The sequence below is a fragment of the Lichenostomus cassidix genome, chromosome 2 (assembly GCF_008360975.1).
Source record: "Lichenostomus cassidix isolate B80296 chromosome 2, HeHo_3.0, whole genome shotgun sequence".
Taxonomy (NCBI): domain Eukaryota; kingdom Metazoa; phylum Chordata; class Aves; order Passeriformes; family Meliphagidae; genus Lichenostomus; species Lichenostomus cassidix.
The window spans coordinates 133,491,917-133,519,407 of NC_139482.1; the positions used below are offsets into that span (position 1 = coordinate 133,491,917).

The window sequence follows — 27,491 nt, forward strand, 5'->3', positions numbered from 1 at the left end:
TAAATAGTTGCAAGGTGGCTGGGTTTTATTGGTCATGTTGATGCAGATCTTTTTTTATTTGGACAAAATTAGTAAAGTTGCCTGGCCTGCCTCTTTAAGAAAGTAATTTTCTTAAATCTAGTTCTTAGTTCTTTGCACAAACATCCTAAACTGTTTAATGTTTTGCATGTTAAATTTAGTTATCTTGCTGGCATTATAATATCTCTCAAGTGAGTGTTTTCTCATATCTTGAAAAAAATAGCTTGTTATTAAGGTCTGCAGACTTGATGTAACACTGTGCTTCAGGCTTTGATTGCATTCTTTTCAAGTTCATTTATTCTGGTTATTGCAGATACTTCAATTTATCTTCAGTATATGTTAATTACAGCTTGGTACAGTTGCTGTGTGCTTAGAGCACTTTGAGGCAGATACTTAACAGTTCATCCTGCAAAGCTGTGGGGACAACACTGGTCACAGGGAGAATGCTGCTGTCATGTGACCTGCTCAGCATTTCTGTCCCTGTGCTGGAAAACACCCTGGTGTGCAGAACAGTTTGGAGAGGGACAGCTTTAAAAATACTGAAAAAGAACCATGCTGCCAGCCAAAGCAGGGGACTGCTGTCATTCTCTGGTCCTCTGCTTAAAATGGCCTGCTGTCATCCCTTCCCTTCCTTGTCACCAGTAGAGTGACAGGGAGCTAAATTGACTGAAAACCACACAAAACAGAAAATGGATAGCTCTGCAGCCATATGCATTAAAAATTAGTAAAATTAAATTAGTCTTCAGGTTTGGGTTTTTATTCAAATGATACCTTACAACTGTTTATCTGGTGTGGTAAACCCCATGCATTAATGCATTATTGTGATGTAATCAGTATGTCCCAAATAAACATGTTTGATTTGATGGAGGGGAGTGCTTCTTTAATAATATCTTCTCTCAAGTAGTCTAATATTTTTGGGAGGAAACTAAATTTATCTGAAAAATAAGATTAGTGTTTCCTCTTAAAATATTCATAGCAGCATTCAGTTTGCATAGGCACCTTTTATTTTTATTGAAAAGTATTAACAGCCTTTAGAGAAGGCTTGGTACTTTCTTCACCCTCCCTGTTTACTGATGAATTGGAGATGGATTGATATTTTGAAGTAAGTTTATAAGTGGCCTAATAAAATTACATTGGCTTTTTTTTTAATCAAATATCCTGGAATATTTTTGAATTTCAAGAATTAATCTTTATGAAGTGTATAGTTCACCTGATTTTACACCTATATATTAAGATTCAAAGTAAAATTGTTCGGCTTGTGTTATTTTTTTAATAGTTGGTTTTTTGATTTCATATTCAGGATTGGTAAGGAGGTTATAGGTAACTTATGTTTAAGAAAGCCACTTAGACAGTTAAACTTTTATCTGTTTTTATCTTTCAGAAGCGCTGTTCAGCCCTGATAAGACCCTCCCTTTCTCTATGGAGACAGTTTCAGCCACTTGTTAGCTCTGAAAGTTTAGCTGTGTTTGTTTTGAGGGCAGCAATTAAAGCTCCTCCCTGTTAGCAAAACGGTGTTGGGGGTGTGTGTGTCACTTGTGGCTTTGTTAAACTCAGGAATCCCTCACTGGTGTAAAAAGCTTTTTTTTCACCTCTGCCTATAGCAAGATGATATGATCAGTGGCTGAAGGGGCTGATCAAACATTAAACAATTTTAACTGCATTTTCATGTGTGTTGTTGAAGGACAAGGAACATTCCACATTTGGAATTTTGGCTTCAGTTTCATTCACAGCACGTGGGCAGCATAGCTTGTAAAAGTTTGTTTTTCTGAAAATATGTCAAAAGTACCTAAGTTTAGAAGCATGAGTTTCTCCAAAAGGAGTATCCTTGGCTTCTTGGTTGTTTGAATCATTAATATGCAAACCCCCGACTTAATGCATTAAATATTAAAACTGTTGGATGTTCTGCTAAGTGGTTAACTTGCATATACAGGGTGTGGAGGGTAAAACTTTAAAGAGTCATGCCACAAGTCATACAATTTATCCCATGTTTTCTCATCAATACTGCCAATGTGAATGCAGCAGGTGGTATTAGGTCTCTGAGAATCTATTCCAAGTCTTTTCAAATTTGGAATCACAGAATAAGCTGAGTTGGAAGGGACCCACTAGGATCATCAAGTCTGGCTCCTGGCCCTGCACAGCACCATGCTCAAGAGTCACACCATGTACCTAAGAACATTGTCCAAACACTTCTTGAACTCTGTCAGGCTTGGTGCTGTGACCACTGCCCTGGGGAGCTGTTCCAGTGCCCAGCCACCCTCTGGGTGAAGAACCTTTTTCTAATATCCAACCTAAACCTCCCGTGACACAACTTCAGGTCATTCCCTCGGGTCTTGTCACTGTCACCACAGAGATGAGATCAATGTCTGCCCCTCCTCTTCCCCTCATGAAGAAGTTGTAACTTCATTGAGGTCTCCTCTCAGTGTCCTCTTCTCCAGGCTGAACTGACCAAGTGATCTCAACTGCTCCTCATACAGCTTCCCCTCAAGGCCCTTTACCATTTTTGTTGCCCTCCTTTGTACACTCTCTAATAGTTCAATGTATTTCTTATGTTGTGGCAACCAAAACCGCACAAATATTCAAGGTGAGGCTGCCTCAGTGCAGAGCAGAGCAGGACAATCCCCTCCCTTGCCCAGCTGGTGATGCTGTGCCTGATGCTCTCCAGCACGAGGTTGGCCTTCCTGGCTGCCAGGGCACTGCTGATTTGTATCCAAGTTTCCATCAAGGAGGACCCCAAGATCCCTTTCCACAGCACTGTTTTTCAGCATCTCATTCCCCAGTCTGTCCATACATCCAGGGTTGCCCCATCCCAGGAACAGAATCTGACACTTTCCCATGTTGAACCTCATGTGGCTGGTGAGTGCCCAGGCTTCTGATTTGCAAGGTCTCTCTTCAGGGCCTCCCTGCCTTCAAGGGAGTCAACAGCTTCTCTCAGTTTTGTGTCAGCTGCAATAGACAGTTTCAAGTCCCTAAGGTGAATCCTTTTTGCCCTGGAGCACACTAATAATCCAGGCTATACACATTATTTGTTTTGTTCTATTCCAACCAATGTCCAGATTAACCATAAGAGGTCTAGCTATTTTTCTCACCTCCTGCATTCTTTTATGGCAGAAAACAACTAGAGAGAGAACGAAGTGTCCTTCAGTAGCACTTCAAGATCCTCAAAAATTAGCTTTGGTTATCAAGGAAACTGGATGCTGATACGGCATAGTACAGAGAGCATAGTAAATAAAACACATAGCAAAGTCATATAGGTAGACCTTCACTTAATTACGTTAATGGAAGAATTTGATTGCAAAGAAGCACTTTGTACTGAAAACTCTACAGTCCAGCATGATGACTATGTCTCTGCATCTACCTTTTATTAATGAAATGTCTTACTTTCCAGGTATTTATCATACAGTATGAAAAATTTGGTTCTGTGTCTGAGAGTGAAGGTTCAAAGTAGAATGAGGTAGAAGTAGCTCCTGGAATGATAGCAAAACAGACATCTGATGAGGGGCATGGAGTGGGGGAGGAGAGGGAAGAAAACACTGGTTTATTTAGCTTGGTGAAGTAGACTAGAAGATTAATAGGACTACAAGGAAGGAGCATGAAGAAGTCTTGAGGGAAGAAGAAACAGCATAAACAGACTACAAATTAAACCAAGTTATAAAAGATCATAAACTTAAAATGTTGTTACTACTACTTTTCAAAACCATGCTCTTGAGCCTAGCAGGGACAAAATGCTGTCTGGAAGATAAATCTCAGTTTCTGACTGAAGGTGTAGAAGGTAGCTGCTAGTAAGCTTAGATATACATGGCTTTAAGTTTCTGTAGCTCATTTAATCAGGAAGTACATAGTCTTGCCCACTGCAAAGCAAGAATAAAGCATGTTGGCCTAAACCATAGGCACTATATAGAAGTCCAGGTACAGCATCTGAAAGGCTGATGTATCTTAACATACTCACATGAAGCCTAGTTTAGTGATGAGTGGATCCTGACAACAGTGTCTTGTGGCTTGCTTGTGGAACTTAGTACGGACTGCATACATAAAATAAGCACTGGGTTTGAGAGGTTCGGTTCTTTTCCTTTTATTTCTCTGTGGCTAGTTTGACATTCTATGACATGCTATTTATGATGTTTGTCATTGAATACCAATTGTCTGCCATTATTCAGGCTTTTGTTCTCGAAACAGATGAAATGTGATGGTGTGCAACAGGTTCAGCATGCCAAGAAGCTATTACATTATACATACTTGGATAGGCATTCATGTTTGTCTCAAGCAAGAAAAATGAGGCATTTCCATGGCATATGAAAAGGTTGATCTCTGAGTTAAAAAGCTGATAAGCAATTCCCAGATACAGGATGATGACAGTATGCATTTGAGAGGTTGAAGGCAAGATGGCATTGCCTAGAAAACTGTCTACATTCCACTGTGTGAAACAACTATATAATGGTGTCAGGGATTTTGAGATTTTTGTTCTCAAGAATCTCCTTAAGTAACCACATGGCCTGTTGTAAGTTACCTACTGCCTCACATGTGGTAGGGTATAGCTTAAAGAAACAATAAGACTAAAGGGTCCTCATATTACTGCTTTTCTGGATTATGTTCATAATTTGCTGGTGTGAACAGTGTAAATTTGCAATGAAGTGTTATAGCAAATAAAAGGATAAAATTATACTATCACTTTGAGTGGAATACTCTATCAGTTTGAGTGGAATGCTGTTAAAGCTTTACATATAGCTACTTGACTCTGAGAATGCACAAGCCAGTACAATTGACAACAATATTCTTGATCCGTTTAAAGAGAACAGCAGAAAAATAATGGAAGTAAATTGAGTGCTAGTAATTACGGATTACTCAGTAATAAAGCTGGATGTCACAAGTGTTCCTTTTTCCTTGCCTTGCAGTTGCATGGGGTAGAGTGAACCATCGCTGCTCAAGAGCCAGTCATGCATGACTGTGGGCTCTGTACTCAGGACAGTGGCGAGTATCTGGCCAAACTCCTTGTAGTAGGGACAGGTAGATGGGGAGCTGCTGGACTTGTGGTTGTCTTCCTTTGCACTGTGGTAGGCTCTAGAAGTTTTTAATATGCTCTTACTACATGGGACATCCATTTAATCTCTCCACCAGCTGTTTTAAGATGCTTTCATACCAATGATGATTTTGAGTTGTTCTCAAAATCACATTATTTGCTCTAGTTACATCAAAATGACTGTTCTAGTCCTTTAGCCAGCTTGTTGCACCAGAGCAGCATGTTCTAGAGCTTTCTGATTAAAGACTTTCTGGCTGTACACCTCCTGCCAAAGTGGAGATGCCATTTGAAGTGAATGTGTTGACAGATGAGCAACTCCTGAAGCTTTGGAGGGGAATAGAAAGTCCAGGATAAAGATATTGTTGGGTGGTATTGGGATGTTATTACACTGTAGTGCTGCTACATTGTCTTTAACTGTGTCTTCACTGCCAGACACAAGAGTTAGAACTTACTGAAAAGCCTGAGATTTGCTTCTAGTCTTCGTCTAGGAAAGCAAACCAGGTTCACAGGATTCGTTAATCTGTGTGTAAAGAATGTTTGAGAGGACCTTGGGCTGAAGAGTTTTGGTTAAGGCATGCAACTCAGATTGACTTTTAATTTAGCATCCTGATACTGGAAACTTTATGCACTCCTATCTCAGTTCTGTATTCATCCTAGATCAGTGAGGTGTCTGACTGCTAGTGCCCTTCGTGTTTATTTTGTAATCTTGCTATGTTTACTCATATGTCTAAAATCACCTACATGTGCACTGTCCTTGCAAAAACAGACATCTTTTGGCCCTTCTTGTTTGTTTGTTGTCATTGCGCATTTTCCCGTCATCACTCTCCTCCAGTTTTTTTCTTTCATACCTTTTTACTTTTCTTCAACTGTCAGTGGAATTATTGTCTTCCTGTCTCCATATTCAGGTAGTGTCAGTGGCTGAGTATCACCGCAGGATCGATGCTCTAAATAGCGAAGAACTGCGCACACTCTGCAGACGTCTCCAGGTGCCCTCTTCAGTAGTTTAAACCCCATCTCCAGATACTAAAACATCTTTCTTTGTAGTGTCTTGGATCAGGGCAAGTCCTGCACTCAGTGGGTTTGTCTTGTCTACAGCACTACAAGGATCCAGCAGAAAATTCCTTTGTTTTGGATGTGTTTAATTGTGCAATTCTGTGATGGAACCAGTAATTTTATGATGGAATTACTATTTCCACCTTTTTCACACAGGAATTTTCTGTTAGAATTTGAAAATTTGTTCTCAGTACTGCTTGATTTGCAGTGTTGTGTTTAACCTTCTACTTTAGACTGGTGTGTTGTGTTAGAAGCTTCCCTAAAAAGAATGCAAAACAGGTGAAGAATCCAAAACCTTGTTGCATGGGTGTTTAATTTTATATAGGAATCTTTCATCAAGAATCTCACAGTACATGGCAAGTATGAAGCTTCACAACTTCTGTGAAATAGGTAAGTATTTTTCCCATTATAAAAGCAGGTAACTGAGGCAGTTCAACATAGCAAAGGTCATACACATACACACAAAACAGTACTTGAAAAGCAGTTTGGATCTTTGAAGGTCTAAATATATGGATTGAAACTGATATTTGCATTCTCTTTAGGTGTTTCATAGTTTGAGAGTTATAAAATTGATAGCTGTTGTGCACATCATAGATGCCTTACTGATGGAAAGCATAGCTTAGATTTCCTTAGAAGCATCAACTATTTTGTTTTCCTCTAGTACTTGGCTGCTGAAAATTTAAAATGCTGTTTTGTTTTCTTTGGTCTTGACTTTTTTACCTATAGGTAATTCCACAGAAGAAAACATTTTCTTAGCTCTGTTATTCCTGTTTGTTTAATAATCAGTGATTTATGGCTTTAAAATGTTTTGTGAGTAGTACAGTTGCATACATCAGTAATGAGCATGAACCTTGAACCCAAAAGCTGTGCTTCTAGAGGAAAGTCAGAAATCTTGCAAAAAAACATAAAATTAATCCTGCTTGAGAACAGAACTATTTTGTTTTTGGCAAATAGTGGTGGAGAATATCTGTATTTATATTCTGGATGTGTAGGAGCTCATTCCAAATAGCTTTCACCTGGTATGCCTAAACTCAAAGTTTAGGCAGACTAGAAAAATCCGATGTGATGGGCTACAGCCTCTAAACTCTGCTCTGAGGCCATTTGAGAGTTGTGATCTCATATGTGGCATCGACTGTGTGACAGTTACCAATCTTGGAAGCCCCTGGAATATGACCATAGGTTAGTCTGCTCTGTTCAACTTTGGTGGGAAATAAATCTACAAATTTTGAAGCTAGAGTGCTTTTTATCGGATTCTTTTGAACAGACACTCCTTGACTGCTTCTACAAAGCAGTGTTCTTCCTAGAAGAAAACTGCTTTACTGTAATAATAATAAAAATTGCAAAAAAGCCAACTAAAGAAATACCCCAATACACAAAAACTCTAAACCAAGAAACTGAGCTCCCCACACCACTAGAATCCAAATTATTCATGTTTTTCATGGTGTTCTTTAATCAGAATTAAAGAATAACAAAGGGAGAAGTTTTCTGCTCTACAGTTGAACAATGCTGAACTTCTCTGGAGCTGAAGCAGTAATATGATGGATGAAAGGCATTAAAGGTGGAAAATATTTTGACTATGAAATAACATTTTAGTGACAGCACTGTAAAGCAACATGCAGGTCATCTTTTTGTACATGAAGCTATATAGATAACGGCATATACTTTTTTGCTATGATATGGAAATTAGTGCATAGTCTACATTGGAAGGTCTTGTTACCTTCCATTGAAAAAAGGAAGGCTTGAGCTTTTTTCTTGCTTGATATTCAATTTAAGCACACATTTTCTTGAGTTACGAATTAATACTGTGATTGAGTTACTGGATGAATATACTTGGATATGTTGACTTTATAAGCCTATTTTTAAATAACAAGAGTTTGTGATAGGAACTTTTTTCATAGTTCTTGAGGGAGATGAAAAGGGTGTTCTATTATTGGCTCAGGGGGTCTGTATTTTTTTAAATACTCCTGTCTGTATTTCAGAGTTTTCTTTGATTCGGCTTTTCATTTATTAACTGAGAAGTTCACAAAAATTGGGCAAAGTTTACCATGGTGATATTGCAAAATATTGCAGTTGTATCCTGTATGTTTAGAGTATGAGGGATGTGGCAAACTGGATTTGGCAGGTATTTTCTTGAAATTTTCAGGATTCAGGTTTTAATTTGGACAGGCTGGCTTTTAGTAAAACTTGATTTAGGCTGATAAATTTTTCAGATGAGCTTAATCTTGTTAAGATTTCTTTTTTCTTTATCAAATCTCTCAGCATTTTTATAAGTTGTGCTGCAGTGGCTTATTTTACTAACTTCCTCACTTTGTCCTACTCATCTGTCAGATTTCACTATCCCTAGCAAGTTTTAAATATCCCTGCAGCTGGATTTATAGATGGAAATCTGTTTGGATCTTAGCTATTATAGTTATCAAGACATGGCACTTTAACTTGGAAGTGCCAGTGAATGTTGACTGGAGGAAGAAGCTGTTGTGAGCTATATCTGATAAGGAATTTTGTGGCCTCTGCCATCTCCACCCAATAGGGTCGATAAGTAGGTTGAGTATATTAAACTGTGCATCTTGGCCAGACCTCAGTGCTCCCTATGCAGCTTAAGTATTATTGCTGCTTTCCCCTCCCCACCCTCTCAATACTTTCTTCTTTGATTCCCGTAAATACTCCAGCAGATCAGTTTATGGAGCAGCACTACTCCTAAGGCTCCATTCAAATGGTTTGCTCAAAATATATGACAGCAGTCTTCCCAGATGTCTCCTGCATATCTGAAAAGTGTCTTAAGTACTCTAAAAGAGTATTGGTTCAGAAACTACTGAGAAATGTCAGTGTTGATGTTTTAATTCCTTTTCTTCTTTTTTTTTTAAATTATACTCATAATGCTATGTCAGTATTAAAATGCAGTAACTTTTTAAGGTTTCTTCAGAAAAGCATTTGAATCCCTTCAGCTGTTTATGAGACCTGCTTCTTATTTTAGAATAAAACTATAGCATTCTTCTGAGTAGGTGTCTGTGTAAGTTATTGTTATATAGTTGTGTACCAACTTGCTGTTGGAAACAGTGGAAATCTCGGTCTGATCAAATCTGTTGGATTTCTAAACTTTCAAAGGACTTGCATAATCGATAACTGCATGATTTTAAACCTGTGACGTTTACTTTGCTAATAGGATGGCAAATACTTATTTTCTTGCTATTCTTTTTGTAGATAACAACAAGAGAAGATACCAATTCAAAACAGGCAACAAATATTAAAACAGACCTGGAGCCTGAAGCATTCCGGCCAAATCTTAGCGATCCAAGTGAATTACTACAGCCAGAACAAATTGAAAAGGTATGAAAGTAGATATGTCATTTTTTGTTGTTGGATATTATATCACAAACACTATGCCTGTAGTGTAAAATACACCAGTAAGAAGATATTAACACACCAGTAAGTGTGATGTTAAATAGAAGAAAATATACTGTGTATATTAGAAAAGTGCCACTGCTAAGTCCACCACTAAACCCTTTCTCTAAATATCGCATCTTACGCATCCTTTAAATACTTCAGCATGGATCGTGACTCAACGACTTCCCTGAGCAGCCTGTTCCAATGGTCAACAACTCTTTCGCTGCAGAAATTCTTCCTAAGATCCAATCCAGACCTCCACTAGCTCAACTTCAGGATGCTTTCTCTTACCTTGTTATTTGAGTGAAAAGACTGATCACTATAAGCTACTTTCAAGTAGCTGTAGAGAGTGATGAAGCCCCTCTGAGCCTCCTTTTCTCCAGGCTAAGCAAGCGCAGCCCCCTTAGTGCTCTCCAGACCTTTCACCAGCTTCACTGCCCTCCTTTGGAGTCGCTCCAGCATCTCAATGTTTTTCTTTTAGTGAGGGGCCCAGAAGAGCACACAGTACTCAAGGTGTGGCCTCACCAGTGCTCAGTACAGGGGGACAAGTCAGGATGCCATTCTTGGCCACCTGGGCACATGCTGTCTCATGCACAGCCATCTCTCAAGCAGCACCCTTGGGTCCTTTTCCTCTGGGTTGCTTTCCAGCCTCTCTTCTCCCAGCCTGTAGTACTGCAGGTTTTTGTGACACAAGTGCTGGACCTGGCACTTTGCCTTATTGAACCTCATACTGTTGGCCTTGGCCCATCAATCCAGCCTGTCCATGTCTCTCTGCAGAGCTTTCCTACACGCCAGCAGATCTGCACTTCTGCCCAGCTTGTTGTAATCTGCAAATGGACTGAGGATGCACTTGATCCACTCATCCAGATCATTGATAAAGACATTAATAGGACTGGCCCCAGTACTGAGACCTGGAGAGCACCACAAGTGACTGGCCACCAAGTGGATTTAATTCATCACCACTCTCTGGGCCCAGTCATCCAGCCAGTTTTTCATCCAGCAAACAGCATGCCTGTCCAAGCCATGGGCAGCCAGTTTCTCCAAGAGAGTGCTGTAGGAAGTGGTGTCAAAGGCTTTACTGAAGTCCAGGTGGACAACATTCCATTTCCCTTATCCACCTAGCAGGTCACCCTGTCATAGAGGAAAATCAGGTTTGCCAAGCAGGACCTGCCATGCTGCCTGGGTCTGATCCCCTGGTTGTCCCACACATGTCCCGTTGTGTGATGGCACTCAAGATGGCCTGCTTCATGGCCTTCCCAGGCACTGAGATCAGACTGACAGGCCTGTAGTTCCTGGGATCCTCCCTACAGCCCATCTTGTAAAAGGACACCTCACTTGCTAACCAGGACCTCTGCAGTTATCCTGGACTACTGGTAAATGGTGGGAAGTAGCTCAGTAGACATATCTGCCAGCTCCATCTGTTTCCTTGGGTGGATCACATCTGGCACCATAGACCTCTGTGTGTCTAAGTGTCTGAGCAGAGCACAATTCATAGCTAAAGCGTTGCTTTGTTTTTACATCCTAACTTTGAATGCACCATGACAGCTCTTGTCTGTCTTTGCCCTATTTTCATTCTTTCATGAAAAGATCAGTGAAAACACTGTAGTTCTTGCTGTCCTGTCCAAAGTGATTTCATTATAAATGTGTTAATTGAAGTTTTGGATTTAAAAGCACAGGAACAGGGCCACAAGCATCATTTACCCTTCAGCTTGTTACCTGCTGACTTGAGTGATCTACTTACTCAATACTGAGACATGCAATGTTGTTATACAAGAGTAATTATATGGATAAATCTTTCAGAGACCTTAACAAACACATGTTCTTTAGTTGATAAATCATTCTTCTGCAGATCAGTGACCTGTAGCGGTAGGAAAAGAAACCTGCTTGAGTGACCAAAAGTAGAAAATATACATGTGAAACTTCAGGTTTAGTTCTTAGGTTTTAAGGATACTTAAATGTGGTTGAGCAGAACATAATCTGCTTTCATTTATGTGTAATACATTCTTAAATATAAAGCATATATTAAATAAAGGGTTGTGATATTCTTGTTGATAGCTCACAAAGTCTCTTCCACCTCGGACTATTGGCTATCCATGGACTCTTGTCTACAGTACTGCAAAGCATGGCATGAGCTTGAAGACCTTGTACCGGACCATGATGGGATTAGACACACCTGTGCTGTTGGTTATCAAAGACAGTGATGGACAGGTAGGAAGATGTGTGGGTGAAAGTAGAGGACCCATCAAGAAAAATGTTTGTGGAGTATAAAGGAGTAGCTGATGCTTCAGTCCATCATGGGAGATAAAATTGTGTGTATGAAGCAAGTCTTCTCCTTAGAAATGTCTTCCACAATTGAGCAATCCTCAACGTACTACATATCTAGGAAATACCTTAACGGTTTGTTAGGTGTTGTAATGCAAGAGTCTTGTAATATCCAATTAATAAATTAAAATTTTTTTATGCACTTAAGGCACAAGAAATACAGTCTCTAAAACTTTCTGATGCTGGAAGATCTTGTTGAGTTGTTGAGTTCAACAAAATGTGAGCACATGCTGGCTCATGTCCAGCTTTTCATCCACAGGAATCCCTAAGTTGTTCTCTTCAGGGCTGCTCTTACATGGGTTCATCTCCAAGTCTGTACTTAAGTTAGAGGTTGCTCTGACCCTGGTACAGAACCTTGCATTGGACTTCCTGAACTTCATGAGATTCACACAGACCATGTTCTCATGTTTGTCTATGTCCCTCTGGATGGCATCCTGTCCTTTTGTGAAAATCTGTTTGCCTTGTAAGACAGAGTAACCAATGCTTACCTGTTAATTGGGCTGGAATTAGTAAATGACATGGAAAATAACTCAGCTACAGCTAGGAATTGGCTGAAAATAGCCTAGGTGAAATGGAATATGAGATATATAAGGAGGACCTTTAGATCTGAAATTCTGAATATGTATACATTGTTTCTGAGTTTTTGTCTGAGAGTTTTCTGAGTTTAGTTTTTATCCATTAGACTTTTTTTTTTCTTGCTGTGTTCCCTTGTTATTGAAGAAGAGTGCTCTTACTTTCCATTGTACCACAAAACACTCTACCATATCTGCGCTCTTACACTATGATACAGTGTAAGAAATTTCAAACCTGGCAATACTTAAAACCTGATTTATCAGTTATTATCATTAGAGATTCTTGGCTTCTGTGTAGTTTCTCTGAAGTTTTTCTTTCTCTCATGTATTTTTGCTACAGGTTTTTGGTGCACTAGCATCTGAACCATTCAAAGTGAGTGATGGTTTTTATGGCACTGGGGAGACCTTTATGTTCACTTTTTCTCCAGATTTTGAGGTAAGTTGTAATGACTTTGTATGCTTTTGCTACCTTCCCCACCACCATGTCAAGTGCATTATATTAAAATACCTAATGAATAAATCTAACAGTAAATCTGAAAAATATTACAAGTTGGCCAAAAAAAAGTCATCGCACTATTTTTGTCATGGAATGTTTAAGAGCAGAGTAAATCGGTAGTGTTTGCATGCTGAAGAACACACTCAACCTGACTCTGTAATTGTACTGAAGATTTTTCTACTCTTCTAAATTCTTCCAGGTGTCTGAAAATTCACAAACTTTTTAGGGGTGTATCATCTAACCTAAGCATATTTTCTTCATATTTTTCATTGTGTAGGAGTTTTGGTGCTCAAAGATGACCTGCTTTGGAATGGTCTTATTTTAATTAGCATAAAACCTCAGAGACTTTTTTGTTTGCAAGTATCTGTTTCCTGAATTTTCTGCGTCAACTTGATAACTTTATTAAGCTGTCCTCTAGCCACCCATAATCTGTCTTTACTGATGTTTGGTTTCTCTTCTGCCCACAAAAAAAGTTCAGATATCTTTACTTGCTAATCTGTTTTGGTTGTTTTGATTTTTTTTTCTTTAGGTTTTTAAATGGACAGGAGACAACATGTTCTTCATTAAAGGAGACATGGACTCTCTTGCTTTTGGTGGCGGAGGGTAAGTTACAATTAGAATCTGGTAAAAGTGTTCATCTGGACACCTTTGAAAAGAAAAATTGGAATTAACTTTCATTTGGTAGAGCAGGACTCAGCAGTTAGCAGCCAAGAAACTTTAATATGTCAGGTGTGTAGCTTTTGATGTTGACAAAATTTTAACAGGAAGTTTGTCTTTAACGTAGTGTGGCATGAATTTTCAGCCCTGCAAGATTATGATGACTTCCATGCTTGACTTGCATGAGATATGATGATTCTGGAAGAATGTAAATGTGAAAGCTATGTGTAACTGGAAGAGGGCTGAATTCAGAAAGAGAAACAGAACCATCCCAAAACATGCCAGGGTCTTCAGAAATCATACATTGTCCTGTCCTCTTGCCCTGTTCCTCCCCGCTCCCCCCTACCCATGCCAGGTGCAAATGCTTCTGGAATGTTTTTCTTATTTGTTATCAGCATTCTCTTTAGACAGAAAAGTGCTATTATGTCATCTTCTTAATAAAAATGGAAGAGGCTGAAAAGCAAGGAATTCTAGTTAGCTGTTTATTTCAGAATATCTGCAAAAGGGATATTCCCAAATTAATAATTAAGAGTAAAAAAAATAAAAACTTTGTAGCATAGATTTATCAGCAGCAATGAGGTACTGCTGTTAAAAACTAATTCTTTAATTCCTTCTCATTACTGAATTTTGAATGAAAATTACATTGATAGATTCAGTGCTTACTCCCTCAGTCTTTTGCTTTAATACATTGTCTGTCTTGCAGAGGAGAATTTGCTCTTTGGCTTGATGGTGATCTCTACCATGGAAGAAGTCATTCATGTAAAACATTTGGGAATCACACACTTTCTAAGCGAGAAGACTTCACTATTCAAGACATAGAAATATGGGCTTTTGAATAAGTATTCAACTATTTCTACAGGTTTTTGTCCCAAACCTGACATGAATCAGTGCAGCTTAAAAATCCCTAGGAGCAATATAATGTATTTTACTTATCTGTTTTTTTTCTAAGTTTTCAGCGTGGCCATTGGTTTTTTTTGGTTTTTTTTTTTTTTAAATAGCAGATGTTTTTTCATGCTCTCACATCTGTAATATACTGTCATACTTTTTCTAAGCTATAGACTCTTTTACAAAATATTGACCTTGTGGACTAAAAATTAGCATTAGTTACTTTGAGCCTGCAAAATTTTCTTATCCATATTACAGTTGCCTCCCAGGTTTCCCACACACACCTTTCCTGCAATCCTGCTAGGGGGCTGCTTCATTGAATATAGGTTATTATTTTTGTATTCAAATTATGTCTATGAATGAAGTTGCCCTCTGTGAACCTCTAAGAAAGCTGCGTGTGGGTATTTGGCAGCAGCACTGCAGAGATTGGTCCAGATCAATGATGTGTTCTTCAAGTGGTGCCACAAATGGGTGAGAAGCTGAGCATTCCTTCTTAATGCATCCCAGTACACACATGGTGAAGTTAGAAGATATCCAAAGTCAACAGTGCCACTCGTCTTGTTTATTGTTTATGTTTAGAAAAAAGTCAGTTAATATGTGTTGTAGCTGCATGCTGATTGTATTTAAAGAGTGTTTTGCACATGCTGTTAATGATCTGCAGGTTTGGGACAAATACTGAGAATATTGAACTATGTGGCAAAGACTTATGAAGTGGCAAGAGAATGTAAGAATATGAGAGTTCCAAAAAATTAAAAGGCTAAAGCAAGCAAAACTCAGTGAACAATTTGTAGCTATAGTAGGGCATTAAAAGTACAGAAACAGATGCATCTTTCTTCAACATAAAGTGTCAGATATATACTGTTATACTGTTGTAGCCGTGTAGCACATCAGCTCAAAGAATATAGCTTATTCCTGTCCAAAGAAAAAAAATACTTGTGATGTTTTTGAGTGGGTCTATGTTGTAAATTTACAATTAGCACCAGCTCTGATTAAAATGACATCATGTATCATAGGTAGACAATATTGTAATTCAGTAGACTTGTGGAATATGCAAACTCACTGTCATGTGACCTCAAAAAATAAATGACAGGCTAGAATACAGTTCCAGTAGCTCTTGTCCACTTTTGTAGAAAAATTGATAAGCCATTGTGGCAATAACAGCTCAACAAAATTGTTTGTTTCAAAGCTTTTATTCTATGTTCTGCAAAAAAACAAAACAAAAAAGAACAAAAAAATTGCTGTTAAGTGTGACAGTGACTGACTCTGTGCTGAAATTTCAGCTATTTCAGACAAACATTGTATATTATATTGTAAATTAATGTTTAAAGTAGTTTTGTTATTATAGAAAAGTGTTGATTGACGGGTTGCTTATAGCACTTTAAATTATTCTAGAAATGGAATAAAAGCCAAATGGGTTGGCTTACATAGATGTAGTTGTATATTATTTCAAAATATTTACATTTCTGGAAAGTTAAAGAAAAAAAACTTATTTGAAGACAGCTTACTGCTATGGTAATGAGAAAGGGCAGATGTTTCATCTATAATATGCTAATGCTCAATATGAATAGGAAAACAGGGCTTTGTTTCCTGTCTCTATGTATATCTCTTTATCCTTATTAGAACTTAGTACAATGTGTAGAGTAAATGTTTACAAATAAGGAACTGTAAATAAATTGAAATGGCTTTTCTCCCCTTTGGTCTTCCACAGCAGTATTATTGTCTTTGTGGAGTTACAACTGATTATTACAACAACAAAAAAAAAATCCTGTAATGGATTTTAAGTACTATAAGCTCACAGTGATGTATAGCAAATAAATCTAAATATATGTAAAAATAAACTTGAGTTGGAGTTTATTTAGAAGTTGGAGTTTATGTAGAAGCACAAATGACGGATTTTGCTGTTCATTTAATAACTGAATGTATAGGATACATTTTATCATCTTTTTTGGCATTTTGGGGCTTTTTAAATCCCACTGGGAAGCAATGGGAATGAAATGTTATGTTCAGCCATTTTGAAGAGGGAGGGGAAAAAAAAGTCTCAGATCATCCTTGCTGACAAAACCTTTGCTTCAACTGCTTGGTCTCTATCCTAAGCTCATATTGCAAATAAAGCATATTTTAGATTTTTAAAGGCTGGTGTGAAGAATTTTATAAAGAATTATACTTTAAAGAATTAAATAAAAGCACACAAAAATCTTCAGTAGCTGAACATTTCCAAGTATTGGATCAGTCTTGGAAAAGCAAATAGGAAGCAGAAAAGAGGAAATCAAGAATAGTGTTTAATAAGCAGTACAGCAGCAATCATGTTTCTAAAATACTAACTTAGGTGAGGAATAGCAGGACATTTGATTTAAAGCATAAGTGACTGTGGCAACACTTAGTGAAACAACTGGCTGTGTAATGGATCTATAGACAGTGGTGCCTGTCTTCTTACGGAAGATGTGAGTTTTATTACCAGAGATGTAGTTAATTTCTGTATGACACACATAAAAAATTGTGTAGATGGGATCAAAGGCATTGTCTCGATATCCCTCCTGCCTTCAATTCATTATGCATTTTCTGCAGTGGAATTCCATTCCATCTTTTCTGGCCAGGTTTGTTTCTGGGATTTGAAAGAGTTGGGGTTTGACATGTGCTGAAGGCTTACGAGACCCGTTATCAGGAGTTCAATGCCAGGAGACTATCTCAGCATACAGTACTTGGATGGATTCACTGAGTAACTCAATGCTTTGTTTGAATACCTGGAATCAAAACATGGAGTTCTTAAAGTATCATCTCTTGGCTCTAAATCCTGTCTGTGTTAGTTGCTGCTTTTCTCTAATCTGCGATAAGATCATAATTTGTTAAATACAGCTTGTGCTTGCATCCTCCTGCTCACCTGTTTATATTGTATTAGAGTTATTTTTTGTACAGGAATTAGAATATTAAAATGCATAAAATTTGCTCTTGGAAGATGAGTAAAAACGTTGACTAATCCTTCAACTTCAAATAAAAAAAATAATAATCTTGTATTCTTCATTCAGTATTTGAATCTTAAATCTCACTTTTATGTTCTCCCTTCATAAAATAACAGATGTCATCAGATTATTTTACTGTTGTCCCTGCAGTCTGGAGCTCAATTAAGGGAACAAACCTCTCCTCTTTCTCCCCTTAAGAGTACATACTTGTGCAATGATACAGAGCTTCTCTGCTTCTGGAGCAGAGAGAGAAATTGTCCAGCTGAGGGAATGGTGTACACTTGGTGTAGTGTGTGCAAATCAAAATAGTCCTGCTGGCTGTCTCACTGAGAAAGTGCCAGTGCCAGCTCTGCTTTCTGCTGTGCTTACCTGACAAGCTTCATAATCATAGTTTGTTTTCTGTTGTGATAACTACACTGCTAATAGTATACAAGCTGTTGAATGCTAAACTACTTTGTGCCCTGAGGTGACAGCAGCGGCTTTCGTTGAGATGTTGGGGTGGTGCAGTGTGTACACAGCACCTGAAATGGCTTTGGGACCAGGGCTTGCAGTGTTTGTTCTGTAATAGTGATGATTGAGCATATCCCCAGGAATATTGCATTCTTCACTACAGCTAATTTTATTTCAATAGCCATCCGCTGTTTTAAAAATGAACTGTATTACTTGGCTGTACAGGAACATTTTTAAAGAAGGAATTGTTGCTGTGGAGGAGGGAGCTGATTTCTGCTGGGTGGGATACATGTGCAGTGAACCATCCACTTGTTTCAAGCCTCTGCAGCAGCTGTGGTAAGACTTGAAAAAATACAAAAGTATAAAATAAAATTTATTTCTTCTGATACAAATTCCATGCTGTTACTTAAGCCTGATAGCTGTGTGAGAATATGAAAGATGTATGTAAGATCCTACAGAAGAAGAGACAAATTTTTCACTACCAAGGATGCATACTGTACAACCCTTGCAAAAGCAACACTAGCCTCGGACAGGAGAGTGCAGGACCTCTGTTTCAAGTAAAACATTCTGGGGGCAAATAAAGTATTTCAGAAAAAAAGTGCAACTATAAGCTACGGTGAGAGTTGCTCACTGTCTCAAAGGTTAAGGGGTTTTTTCAAAGCAAGTCAGAGCTAGGAAAGCAGGTCTTAAGTATACAGAGACTGCTTTAATCAAGCAGGTTTTGACCTTTATCTTTCTGCTTAGAATATTTAAATTTGGCAGAGACTGCTAATTTTACAGGAATGCAACACAGTGTAGTAGCAGAGTTAGGCTAGGTAATTCATGGAGTAGTTTTGTTTTGTTGTTTTTAAATGAGTTCAGATTTGTTTTCTACTTTCCATGGATAAATTTCTCACACAACTTTATGTAAAAAAATGTTATAAAGCATGTAATCTACATTAAATTCTTCCATACACCATAATTTATATCAACATTTAATATTTCTTTTCCACAAAAATGGTAAATTCTTTTCACAAATTAGAAGGCTTTGCATGATACTGCCTACTCAAAGGTAAATAGTGGAGGGTGGTAGGAGAAAAAATGTTAGTTATATCACGTGTGGTTTTCTCATCTGATTGGAAATAAAATAGTTGAAGTGGAAGAATGGAAAAAGTTGGGGGTTTGGTTTGTTTTGCATAGATTTTAACATTATGTTGTGATGACAGAATGGGAGGCTTAAGTTATCTGCAGTGAGCTGTATATTGATGATGTATAGTAGTGATTACATTGTTACATCTTCTGTGTTTCCGTGTGGTAGGATGAGAATTCCCATGAGCAGAAATATGTATTTCACTTAATATATGCCTTTAGTGTGTATTCTTTGTACAGGTATTTTGTACAAGGTCTGTTGCCATGTTCCCTGAAATCCTTTTATAGTGCTTTGGACAGAGAAATCTTCCCAGGAAATATTTTAACAGCCTGTGAAAAGGAGAATGTGCTTATATTTTGAAGCAACTTATTGATACTGTACTTCACAGAATATGTGCACAAATTTGTTTTCTAATATGTGGGAGAATAACCCAAGAAATAATTAAAGGTTTTATTTATAGTTTGTGTATTCCTTTGACAACAGAATTTTGTCAAGACAATTTAGACAGCTATGAAGGTCATTATATAAAGACAAAGAGTAAGTTAAGAATATGCAGGTAAAAACTGTGATATGTAAGTAATACACTAAGACATCAGTTTTGTAGGTCAGCTGGAGTAGTCTAAGAGGTCTCAAGATGCATTGATTACATCTTAAAATTAATTTTTGCTTTCTTAGAGTCACATAATATAACTGCCTAAAAATTAATGATTTACATAGACTTAGAATAGATGTAGTAGTTAGTTCTTGTATCATTAAGTTATAAAACATTTGGTTTATTTGTACATTGGAGCTTCAAACTGGAGTGCCTGTAATCATAAAAAGACAGTAATATTTGTTTTATCAGAGAGACAAGATGTTCATACACCTTCTGTAAGAAGATATTTGCTCTTTCCGTTTGAAAGAATCTTAAGGGGGAAAAAACACTTTTTCATTACTTGCCCAGGCATCCGCTCTGAAACAAATGCTTTTCATGTGAAGCACACACATTTTACCAGGACAGCTATTTTTATAGTAGTAGAGAAACAGTGACCTTTCTAGTACAGTAAGCAGTAGAGACCTTACAGAGGTCTCAGATTCATAAATAATACAATTTTAAGTCCTAGAAGTATTGTTTATTAGCATTTAGTCCTCTTCAGCATCACCTGGATTGAAATACATTATTTCAGTGGCATCAGAATGGCAAATGCTGTACTATTATGTCAGTATTTCTGTGTAATATGGAACATTTTCCTCAAAGTTACGAACACTGTTTCTCTCTTTTCTCACAGAGGTACATTTCAATGGAAGATGGTGTTAGTCACTTTTTTGCTGTATACAAAAGTACAAGTACCTGGATAGCTTTTATATGTTACATGTTACTTTTCCCTGTATTTATAAAAACATTATTTGCATAGATAATCAGATGATACATTGCACAATGTTGCGTAGAAGGTATTTTTTAGGGAGCTATCTAATCAAAACTTTTTTTATTCATTACATTCCAACCTCCATAAGTTTAATTATGAAACTATCTAAAAAATCAGTTATATAAATACAATAAATATACAAAACCCCATTTATAAAAAGAAGGATTTTTTTATGCAGTATGTAAGAGAAAGCTGTGTCAACAGTTGCCGCAAGATAATACTGCAGTAGTAGTTGCATATCCTGCTAGTAAAGAAAACAAGTGTGGTACCCTTGATTCTGTATTAAAATAAGATATTTTTACTTACATTTAAATAAATTAATTAGGAAATGTATGCACAAGACCATTTTGTAGATCCAAAACTTGGTCTGAGTTTATATTGTCATTCAACTTCTGATCTTGCCTGTTTCACATTCCTGATATTCCAGTTTAAATAGGTTGGGAATATCTTAATGTAAGAAGAAGTAGAAATTGGAATTTATTTGTAGCTGTTTTTATTGCTATGGGCTTTTATCGTCAGCTGCTTGTATTCCACATAGAGTTTTCTCCTTACTTTTTATGTTATAGTTAACTTAATTGTTGCACAAAATGAAGTCCATTTGGATGCTTGGGTATCCAAATGCACTTGTCATGCCTCAGGCATAAAGCATATTTCAAAAAACACTCGTCTTTTCTGTGTGGTGAACAGGGGAATCTTATATTAAAATGCACAAATGCTAATGGCAAGGGAGAAGGGGAGAAAAGCTCTCCAACAGTTGTTCTGGTTATAGCCTAATTATTTTAATAAAGTAATTATGACATTATCATCCCTTCCTTGCCACAACATTTCTCCCTCAAAGTCCACCAGCCCGTGTTTCCTGGCTCTCATCAGAATGCCAACAACCTTATCTGAAATGCGAACGTATCTGTCGAAGAGTTCCCCGAAGGTGACTTGGATCTTGCCGTCGGGCCGTGGCCTGGCCATGGATTCAATGATGAAGCACATGTCCCTGATCTCGCGGTGGATGTGAGCCTCGGCTCTCTTGGCTCTCTCCGCGGTTTTGGTTCCTTCCTTGGGATGGCCATATCCTTCATCTCCTTTGTGCAGCCGTGTGGCCATGGCCAGCTCGTGGTCGAACTCCTCGCTGAAGGGGTTCAGCTTCTGCGTTGTGATGTGCTGGTCAGCCCATTCCTGCCACCTGTCCTTGAGGCTGTGCACGGCGCTGCATTTCCTGCGCGCGTTGCTGCGCGCCTCCTCGCTCAGCCGGCTGCCGCTGGAAGACACACAAACACACCTGAGCTCTGCATCTCCTCGCTTCCTGACGTGCTTCTGCTCTTTACTGATCTCTGCTCTAGCTGGGTTACTGAGTTTTTGGAATGAGCTGAAATCCACCAGGTGGCACGAGTTCACCACTTCTAAATTAGTTATCTGGGGGCTGTTCGTCCACATTCATTTTGCACTCTAAGGCAAGTTCCCTGGTCACAGGTTTAATCCGTCTACACTGCCACCTTCCAGCCCTGATCTGAGCCCTTTTTGACAAACTTTTTACTGGAATGACTTAATTCTGTAAAGGAGCGAAACAATGTTGCTGATTACCTGCATTTTCTGTACATTTAGTTCCCTATTCCTGCCTGCCTGGCCAAGCCTGAAATGTGCCTGCCCTGAGGTTAGAGATGCTGATAGCTGTAGGTGTATGACCTGGCTGAAAACCAGAGGGTAATGCCTAGAAAAATCTGTCCTCTGTAATAGATGTCAATGGCTAAAGCAACAACAAAAAGCTACTCAAGTGCAATAGCTCTGTCTGTACTTCTGTATTTGAAGCATGGTTCTGATCAAATATTGAAGTCCAGAATTCACCTTCCTATGGGTAAAGTAGAAACCTTTAAAGTAGAAACCTTTAAAGTAGACAGTGTCAAGGACAAAGGATGAGGAAAGACCTTCACAGATTCTTTTTTCCTCTCTCTCTCCATCATAGTTCTGGATGACTCCAGGCAAACACTTTTTCCCCTCGTGGCCAATGTCACATGTTATGGTGGAGCTATAGATAGTCTGGGCTAGTCTTTGTGCTGTCCACGTCCTGTCAGCGTGTATGTACAGAACTCAGCTTGGGACTATGCTGTGCTGTGGCTGTGCTACAGTAATTTGTTTTCTAATATTTTTACTCCCCTGAAGGCTGCTCTGAAACCTCCCTAGTAATGTCAGCTGAATATTAACAGTAACGTCAGGGAATCAAAATACACTTAGCAAAACAGTACACAGGACTGCAAAGTTGCAGAAAAATCTGTTTCCCTGCTGTTTGGGCATTCCTTTGTTTTCTACTAGGCTGGTTGAAATAGAGTATAGTACTCATAGAGATGTCCCTGGTTCAGATCTGTGCACCAGAAAGATGCCAGTACTGGGTAGGGCTGTGCTAGGGCAAGAGTTGTAAACACTTTGTGCCAGGGATAGAAAAAACACTAGGAGAGCTGCACTACTTTATTTGCTGTGGAGGTGCCCTAAGATTGCCTTAGCTTTATTGAGAAACTGTGTTTTAAAAGCTCCAAAATACTCTTCCCTATCAATTTGGTGAAAAAAACATCAGAAGAATTGAGCATACTGAATTGCCAAATAAATGCACCTTTCTTCTGTGGTGTGCCTACAGATCATCCTGAGAGTAGGCATCACAGTGTAGCTGTGATTTTGTGTGTGTAAGTGATTAACAGGCAGGAAAGCATTAAAAGATACTGGAGGGGTAAAGCTAAACAATTTGGTTTCCCAACAGTAAACCAAATGCTCCTCTATATACTCTATTGTCATCCAGAGAAAGGGAATGCTCTGATCCTTTGTCCCTTCGCCTGAATTGTGCCTTTGTTGCCCAGAGGAGCTGTGGGCACAGGGTTTGGTAATGCAAAGAAATTTGTCTCCCTAGCCTATAGCTCTCCCAAAGTCCAGAGAAACCCTGTGCCAGCACAGCCTGAACTCCAGCTGAAGCTCAGATTGATTGCTTCACCAGCTCTTCATGTGAAAAGGTAGCAGTTAAGGCAGGGGGGAAAAAACATCCTAAGTGAATCAAAATTGTCTTGAAGTGTTGCCAAGAGTCTTGGTGGAGTTGATGAGTAGGTATCATCATGGAGGGCTTATCCCTCAGCCATAGCCAGCTGCTTCCCCTTCTCTTCAAGGACTATAACCTCTGAGAAAGTCCTAGAGCTTCAATTCTCTAGGTCGAGCAGAGAGAAGGGAGGGAGTGAGATAGCAGGAGGCTGTGAAGTCTTTTTTGCCTGCTTTAATTTAACGATCTAGAATGTATTCCTCCTTTTTCTACTGAAAATAATTTTCCTTTCTAGCAGAATGTTATTATCACCTTCCTCATCCAAATCATCTCCCAGTGGTTAAGAAAGCCATCATCTTGTCTATCCCTTTGCTTTTATCATGCCCCACATGGGTTTGAAAATACCTTACATTTTTACCACCTCTTCTAATTTAACCATTTCTGGTGGCTGAAGTGCCATTTTTGCCATTGTTTAGCTAAATGACAAGTTAGCAATGTGAATTGTGTACACATAGAAGCATTTTCATGTTTCTACCACACCTACACAAAGGATTGTGCATCCAAAGGGAAGGTTTTGAACTTTCAACCACTGTACAAAGTGCTTTATGTGTAACAATCAACTTAGTCAACCTGTTAACCAGAAAGATCATCCTAAATGCATTCTGACTTTTAGGCAGATAATATCCATATTGCAGATTCCCCCTGATTCTGTCTGTAGAGAAAAGGTATGGCTCCCTTTTTAATGTTTTGAGTTTCATAACCCTTTTGTTGCATCCCTTTTACTCTTAAGCTGGAACAAAATAGTGTCTCTTATGACAGGAGGAGTTAACAGGCCTTCTACTGCAGAAGCTACTCTATTCCAGTAAGCACTGCAGGTGGAAAAAAGGAAGGTGCTGATGTGAGGAAAACAAAATACTAGTGCTGATGCTTTTTCCTGGGATGTAGAGAGGAAAATGGGAGATATTCTTTAACAGCTGTGTACTTATGGCCTTTTTGAAGAAGATTAAGCCACGTTGAAAGGTTCATAAATGTAGCAGGATGAAATATTATATTCTGAGGCTATAAAATAAATTTTTAAAAATGAATAGTTAAAAAAATCAAGTCCTGATAGCAGCACTCTAAGTGCAGAAAATTATTGTTGTGTCAAATTCCAGTGGAAGAGAGTGCTGTAAGTAACATAGAGGGTGTTATTTCAGTCATTTGAACCACAGCAAATATGGCTAATCGATCTTTTTTCTAGGTAGCAGCACTAAAATTAGACATATGAGGAAAATATAAGAAAAGTTTAACAGAAGCTAGATAGTTGGTGTGTTTCTACTATAACATTTGAAACAGAATAATTGTTTTAATTGAAGTTGTTTACACATAAGTGCTGCAAATGTATCTTTTTTCCACTGTATATTTGGAATCTTTGTTTTGAGGTCCTGACTTCTGTGAAAGGATGGTGCACACAGTCCTTATTAAAATCAGGTACTACAAAATTTCAAGCCCAAGGTTACTGGAGAGCTTTATTCACTTGGGCTGTTAACCATTTTCTTCTTACAGGAGCTGTCTGTTCAGCTGTACAGCAAAGCATCATTCTAATCCCATCTGAATAGTTAAAATAGCTCTAAGGCTGTGTGTTCAGATAGCTGAGCTAAAAGGCAGTGTGTGGTTGAAATCCATAGCTGTGTTAGTCACAGTCTAATGGTCATGGTAATGCTCACCAGTGGTGAGATGTGAAACCAAAACAGTGGCCATGATACAGCCTGCCTGCCTGTCTGCAGAGGGATCACAAAGTCTGTTTTGGCATTTTCGTCAGCTTTTCATCATTGGTGCTGATCCAGTTTTTCCATTCTGAAAAGGTGATTGTGATGTGATATGAACTTGGGGTCCCAGATACCGTGAAGTTTGCTTTCTTTCCCTTGGTGAATTCTAAATTCGTGGAAAGCTTCCAAAGAGAAGCAGTGAACCCAGCTTTTGGTAAGAAGTACTTGGAAGTAATCCCTGCAATGTTAATTTGGGACATTCTCAATTGCATATTGCAATACAAATTGCTCCTGAGAATATTTACAAGTTATACTAAGCAAAATAATGAGTAAGTGTTTCAAAATATTACTTGTCAAATATATTGATTTAGAAAACATTTGCTGAAATAAATGAAAAGCTGAGGGGTCTTGATTAGGTAAAAGTTGTGATTTTGAATTATGGACTGAAGTATTAAGAAGTAAGTAGTCATTTTGATAAACTAGTAAATCCAGTGTGAAAACTAAATATAGTTAACATCTCCCTAATATAACTTCCTGACTTTGTGTATTATGTACATAGCAGGTAAAACCCTGGGCTGTAGTCTGATGTTGTTGACTATTTAAGCACAGAGTGATATGTGAAAGGTCTCCTGAATTTTATTAATTTCTTCTAAGTCAAGAATAATAGTTTATCTTTGACCACTCCCTACCATTCCCCACCCCGCCCCCCAGATCTTCCTCATGGAAACCTTTACCCCTCTGCCATTTGTGTTAATTTAATAAAGATGCTTCACTTACAGAGATGGTGCAGGCCGTTTAATCCTCACAGCTGTCACCTCCTGGTCACTTTCTTCCTGCTCCAGTTTGTCCTCTGCTTCCCCATAGCCACTGTCCTGGGCATCCAGGCTGTCATCCCGACACTTGAGCAGCAGCCCTTCCTTCTTCCCATCTTTGTCCTCTTCTTCCATCTGCTCCCAGCCCTTGGTCAGCTCTGACACCACATTTGAACACTTTCTCCTTATGGTTGAAGGTAATTTGCCACCAAGAATTTTGTCAATAGCACTTGATTCTTCTTTGAGCTTGGTCATCTCGGGGCTGCTGTTGTTTTCATATCTTTCACTGAGGAGGCTGATATCACCCCCTCGTTCATAGGCTTTGCTGACAACTGTTTTGGTCACCTCTTTGCTTTTAATGCTGAATGTTTTGAGGGCTTCATCTGATTCCTTTGATTTTTTTTCAGCATCTGTTATTGTCACCAATTCCTTTGCTAAAGATTTTTCATCCTCTTTTTCTTGGTCCCTCTTGACAGGTGGAATTTGCCGTTTTTCAAAGGAATTTTCCTGTACAGTCTGAGCTGCAGTGGGGACCCATCCAGAGGGCTCCTGCTCTTGCTTTACGTGGTGGTCAGATGCCCACTGCTGCCAGCCTCGTGCCAAGCTGAAGACTTGGCTGGCCATTCGGATCTTGTGGACAGCCCTTTTCGCAGGAGCACTGCGTGGCTTTTCTTCAGGAGCCATGTTGCTGTCTGCTGCCATCCTGGCTCTCCCCTTCTTGTGCTCAGCACCTTCTGAATGGACTTCTTGAAGTGAATGATGCCCTCTGAGCAGGGCCACACAGATTTAAATAGAAGCAGGAGCAGTTGATGCCCATGGAAAATATGTGAAACGTTTCTCACAAAGATACATTATCCTCACTGCTGCAGAGGTCTTTTTTTAAAACACAGGGTTACATTTCATCACAGCAGATGAATGATGCATGATGTAAACAGTGTGACACAGACCTGCACTGGAAATAGTGGGAAAGTAACAGCTCCTTTAGTGCGCCCTCCCTGGGACTGCTGAATCCCCAGTTTGTTGTCAAGGGTCTTATTCTTTTGGAAATACAGCACTTGGGTTAGAGATCCTGATCAGAGTGACTGAAAATGCTAAATGTGAAGTGCTGTAAGTTGCTAACAACTTTGGCCAGAGTAGACATCCCTCATCATCACCAGAAAATAGTGCCCCTTGTCATGGGCTGTGAAGCCAGAAGCAAGTTATGACTGAGAAAATATTAGAGGTATTTCCTAAAAAGATAACAGGTGACTTCTTCTTATTGCTCATGTGTCCAACTCTATAGAGGTTTGTTAATTTTTTAGCAGGTATTTATGTGTTCTCTTCCCAGTCATTATCTATTAATGTCTCTCTCTTTAGAATGAACCTTCAGGGGGGTCTGGGGACGCTATCGTGTTTGGTGTCAGCACTGAGGAACAGGGAATCACTGCGTCTAGGGATCAGTATAGTAAGTCTGACTTGATCAGGTGGATGAATGATCTCCAAGTGTTAGGGTTTTGAAAAAATAAAATATGACCTTTTTAATTTCTCACTGCTTTTTAAGAGTTTCATACAGCATAATTATGTTTACAGTGTACAATATAGAAA

General features: G+C 38.7%; 2 protein-coding genes across 9 annotated transcripts in view; one reads left to right on the top strand and one right to left on the bottom strand.

Annotated features, from left to right (window-relative positions):
* OXR1 (oxidation resistance 1) overlaps positions 1-16,236 on the top strand; it is a 260,480-nt gene extending 244,244 nt beyond the window's left edge. For 7 of the 8 annotated variants that reach the window (XM_085053401.1, XM_085053400.1, XM_085053404.1 and 4 more), the window contains 6 exons: positions 5,938-6,018; positions 9,284-9,409; positions 11,522-11,674; positions 12,701-12,796; positions 13,386-13,459; positions 14,217-16,236. In XM_085053401.1, the coding sequence (XP_084909527.1) occupies positions 5,938-6,018; positions 9,284-9,409; positions 11,522-11,674; positions 12,701-12,796; positions 13,386-13,459; positions 14,217-14,352 (666 nt within the window). In that variant the 3' untranslated portion in view covers positions 14,353-16,236. The remainder of the gene's footprint in view (positions 1-5,937; positions 6,019-9,283; positions 9,410-11,521; positions 11,675-12,700; positions 12,797-13,385; positions 13,460-14,216) is intronic. The other variant, XM_085053399.1, reaches the window with a different exon arrangement.
* A 3,134-nt stretch (positions 16,237-19,370) lies between these two features.
* On the bottom strand, positions 19,371-26,674 carry ABRA (actin binding Rho activating protein). The gene is made up of 2 exons (XM_085053407.1): positions 25,873-26,674; positions 19,371-21,592 (listed from the first exon to the last, which is right to left on the bottom strand). The coding sequence occupies exons 1-2, from the start codon at positions 26,607-26,609 to the stop codon at positions 21,115-21,117; spliced, it is 1,215 nt and encodes a 404-aa protein (XP_084909533.1). The 5' UTR covers positions 26,610-26,674; the 3' UTR covers positions 19,371-21,114.
* Between the last annotated feature and the right edge of the window lie 817 nt (positions 26,675-27,491).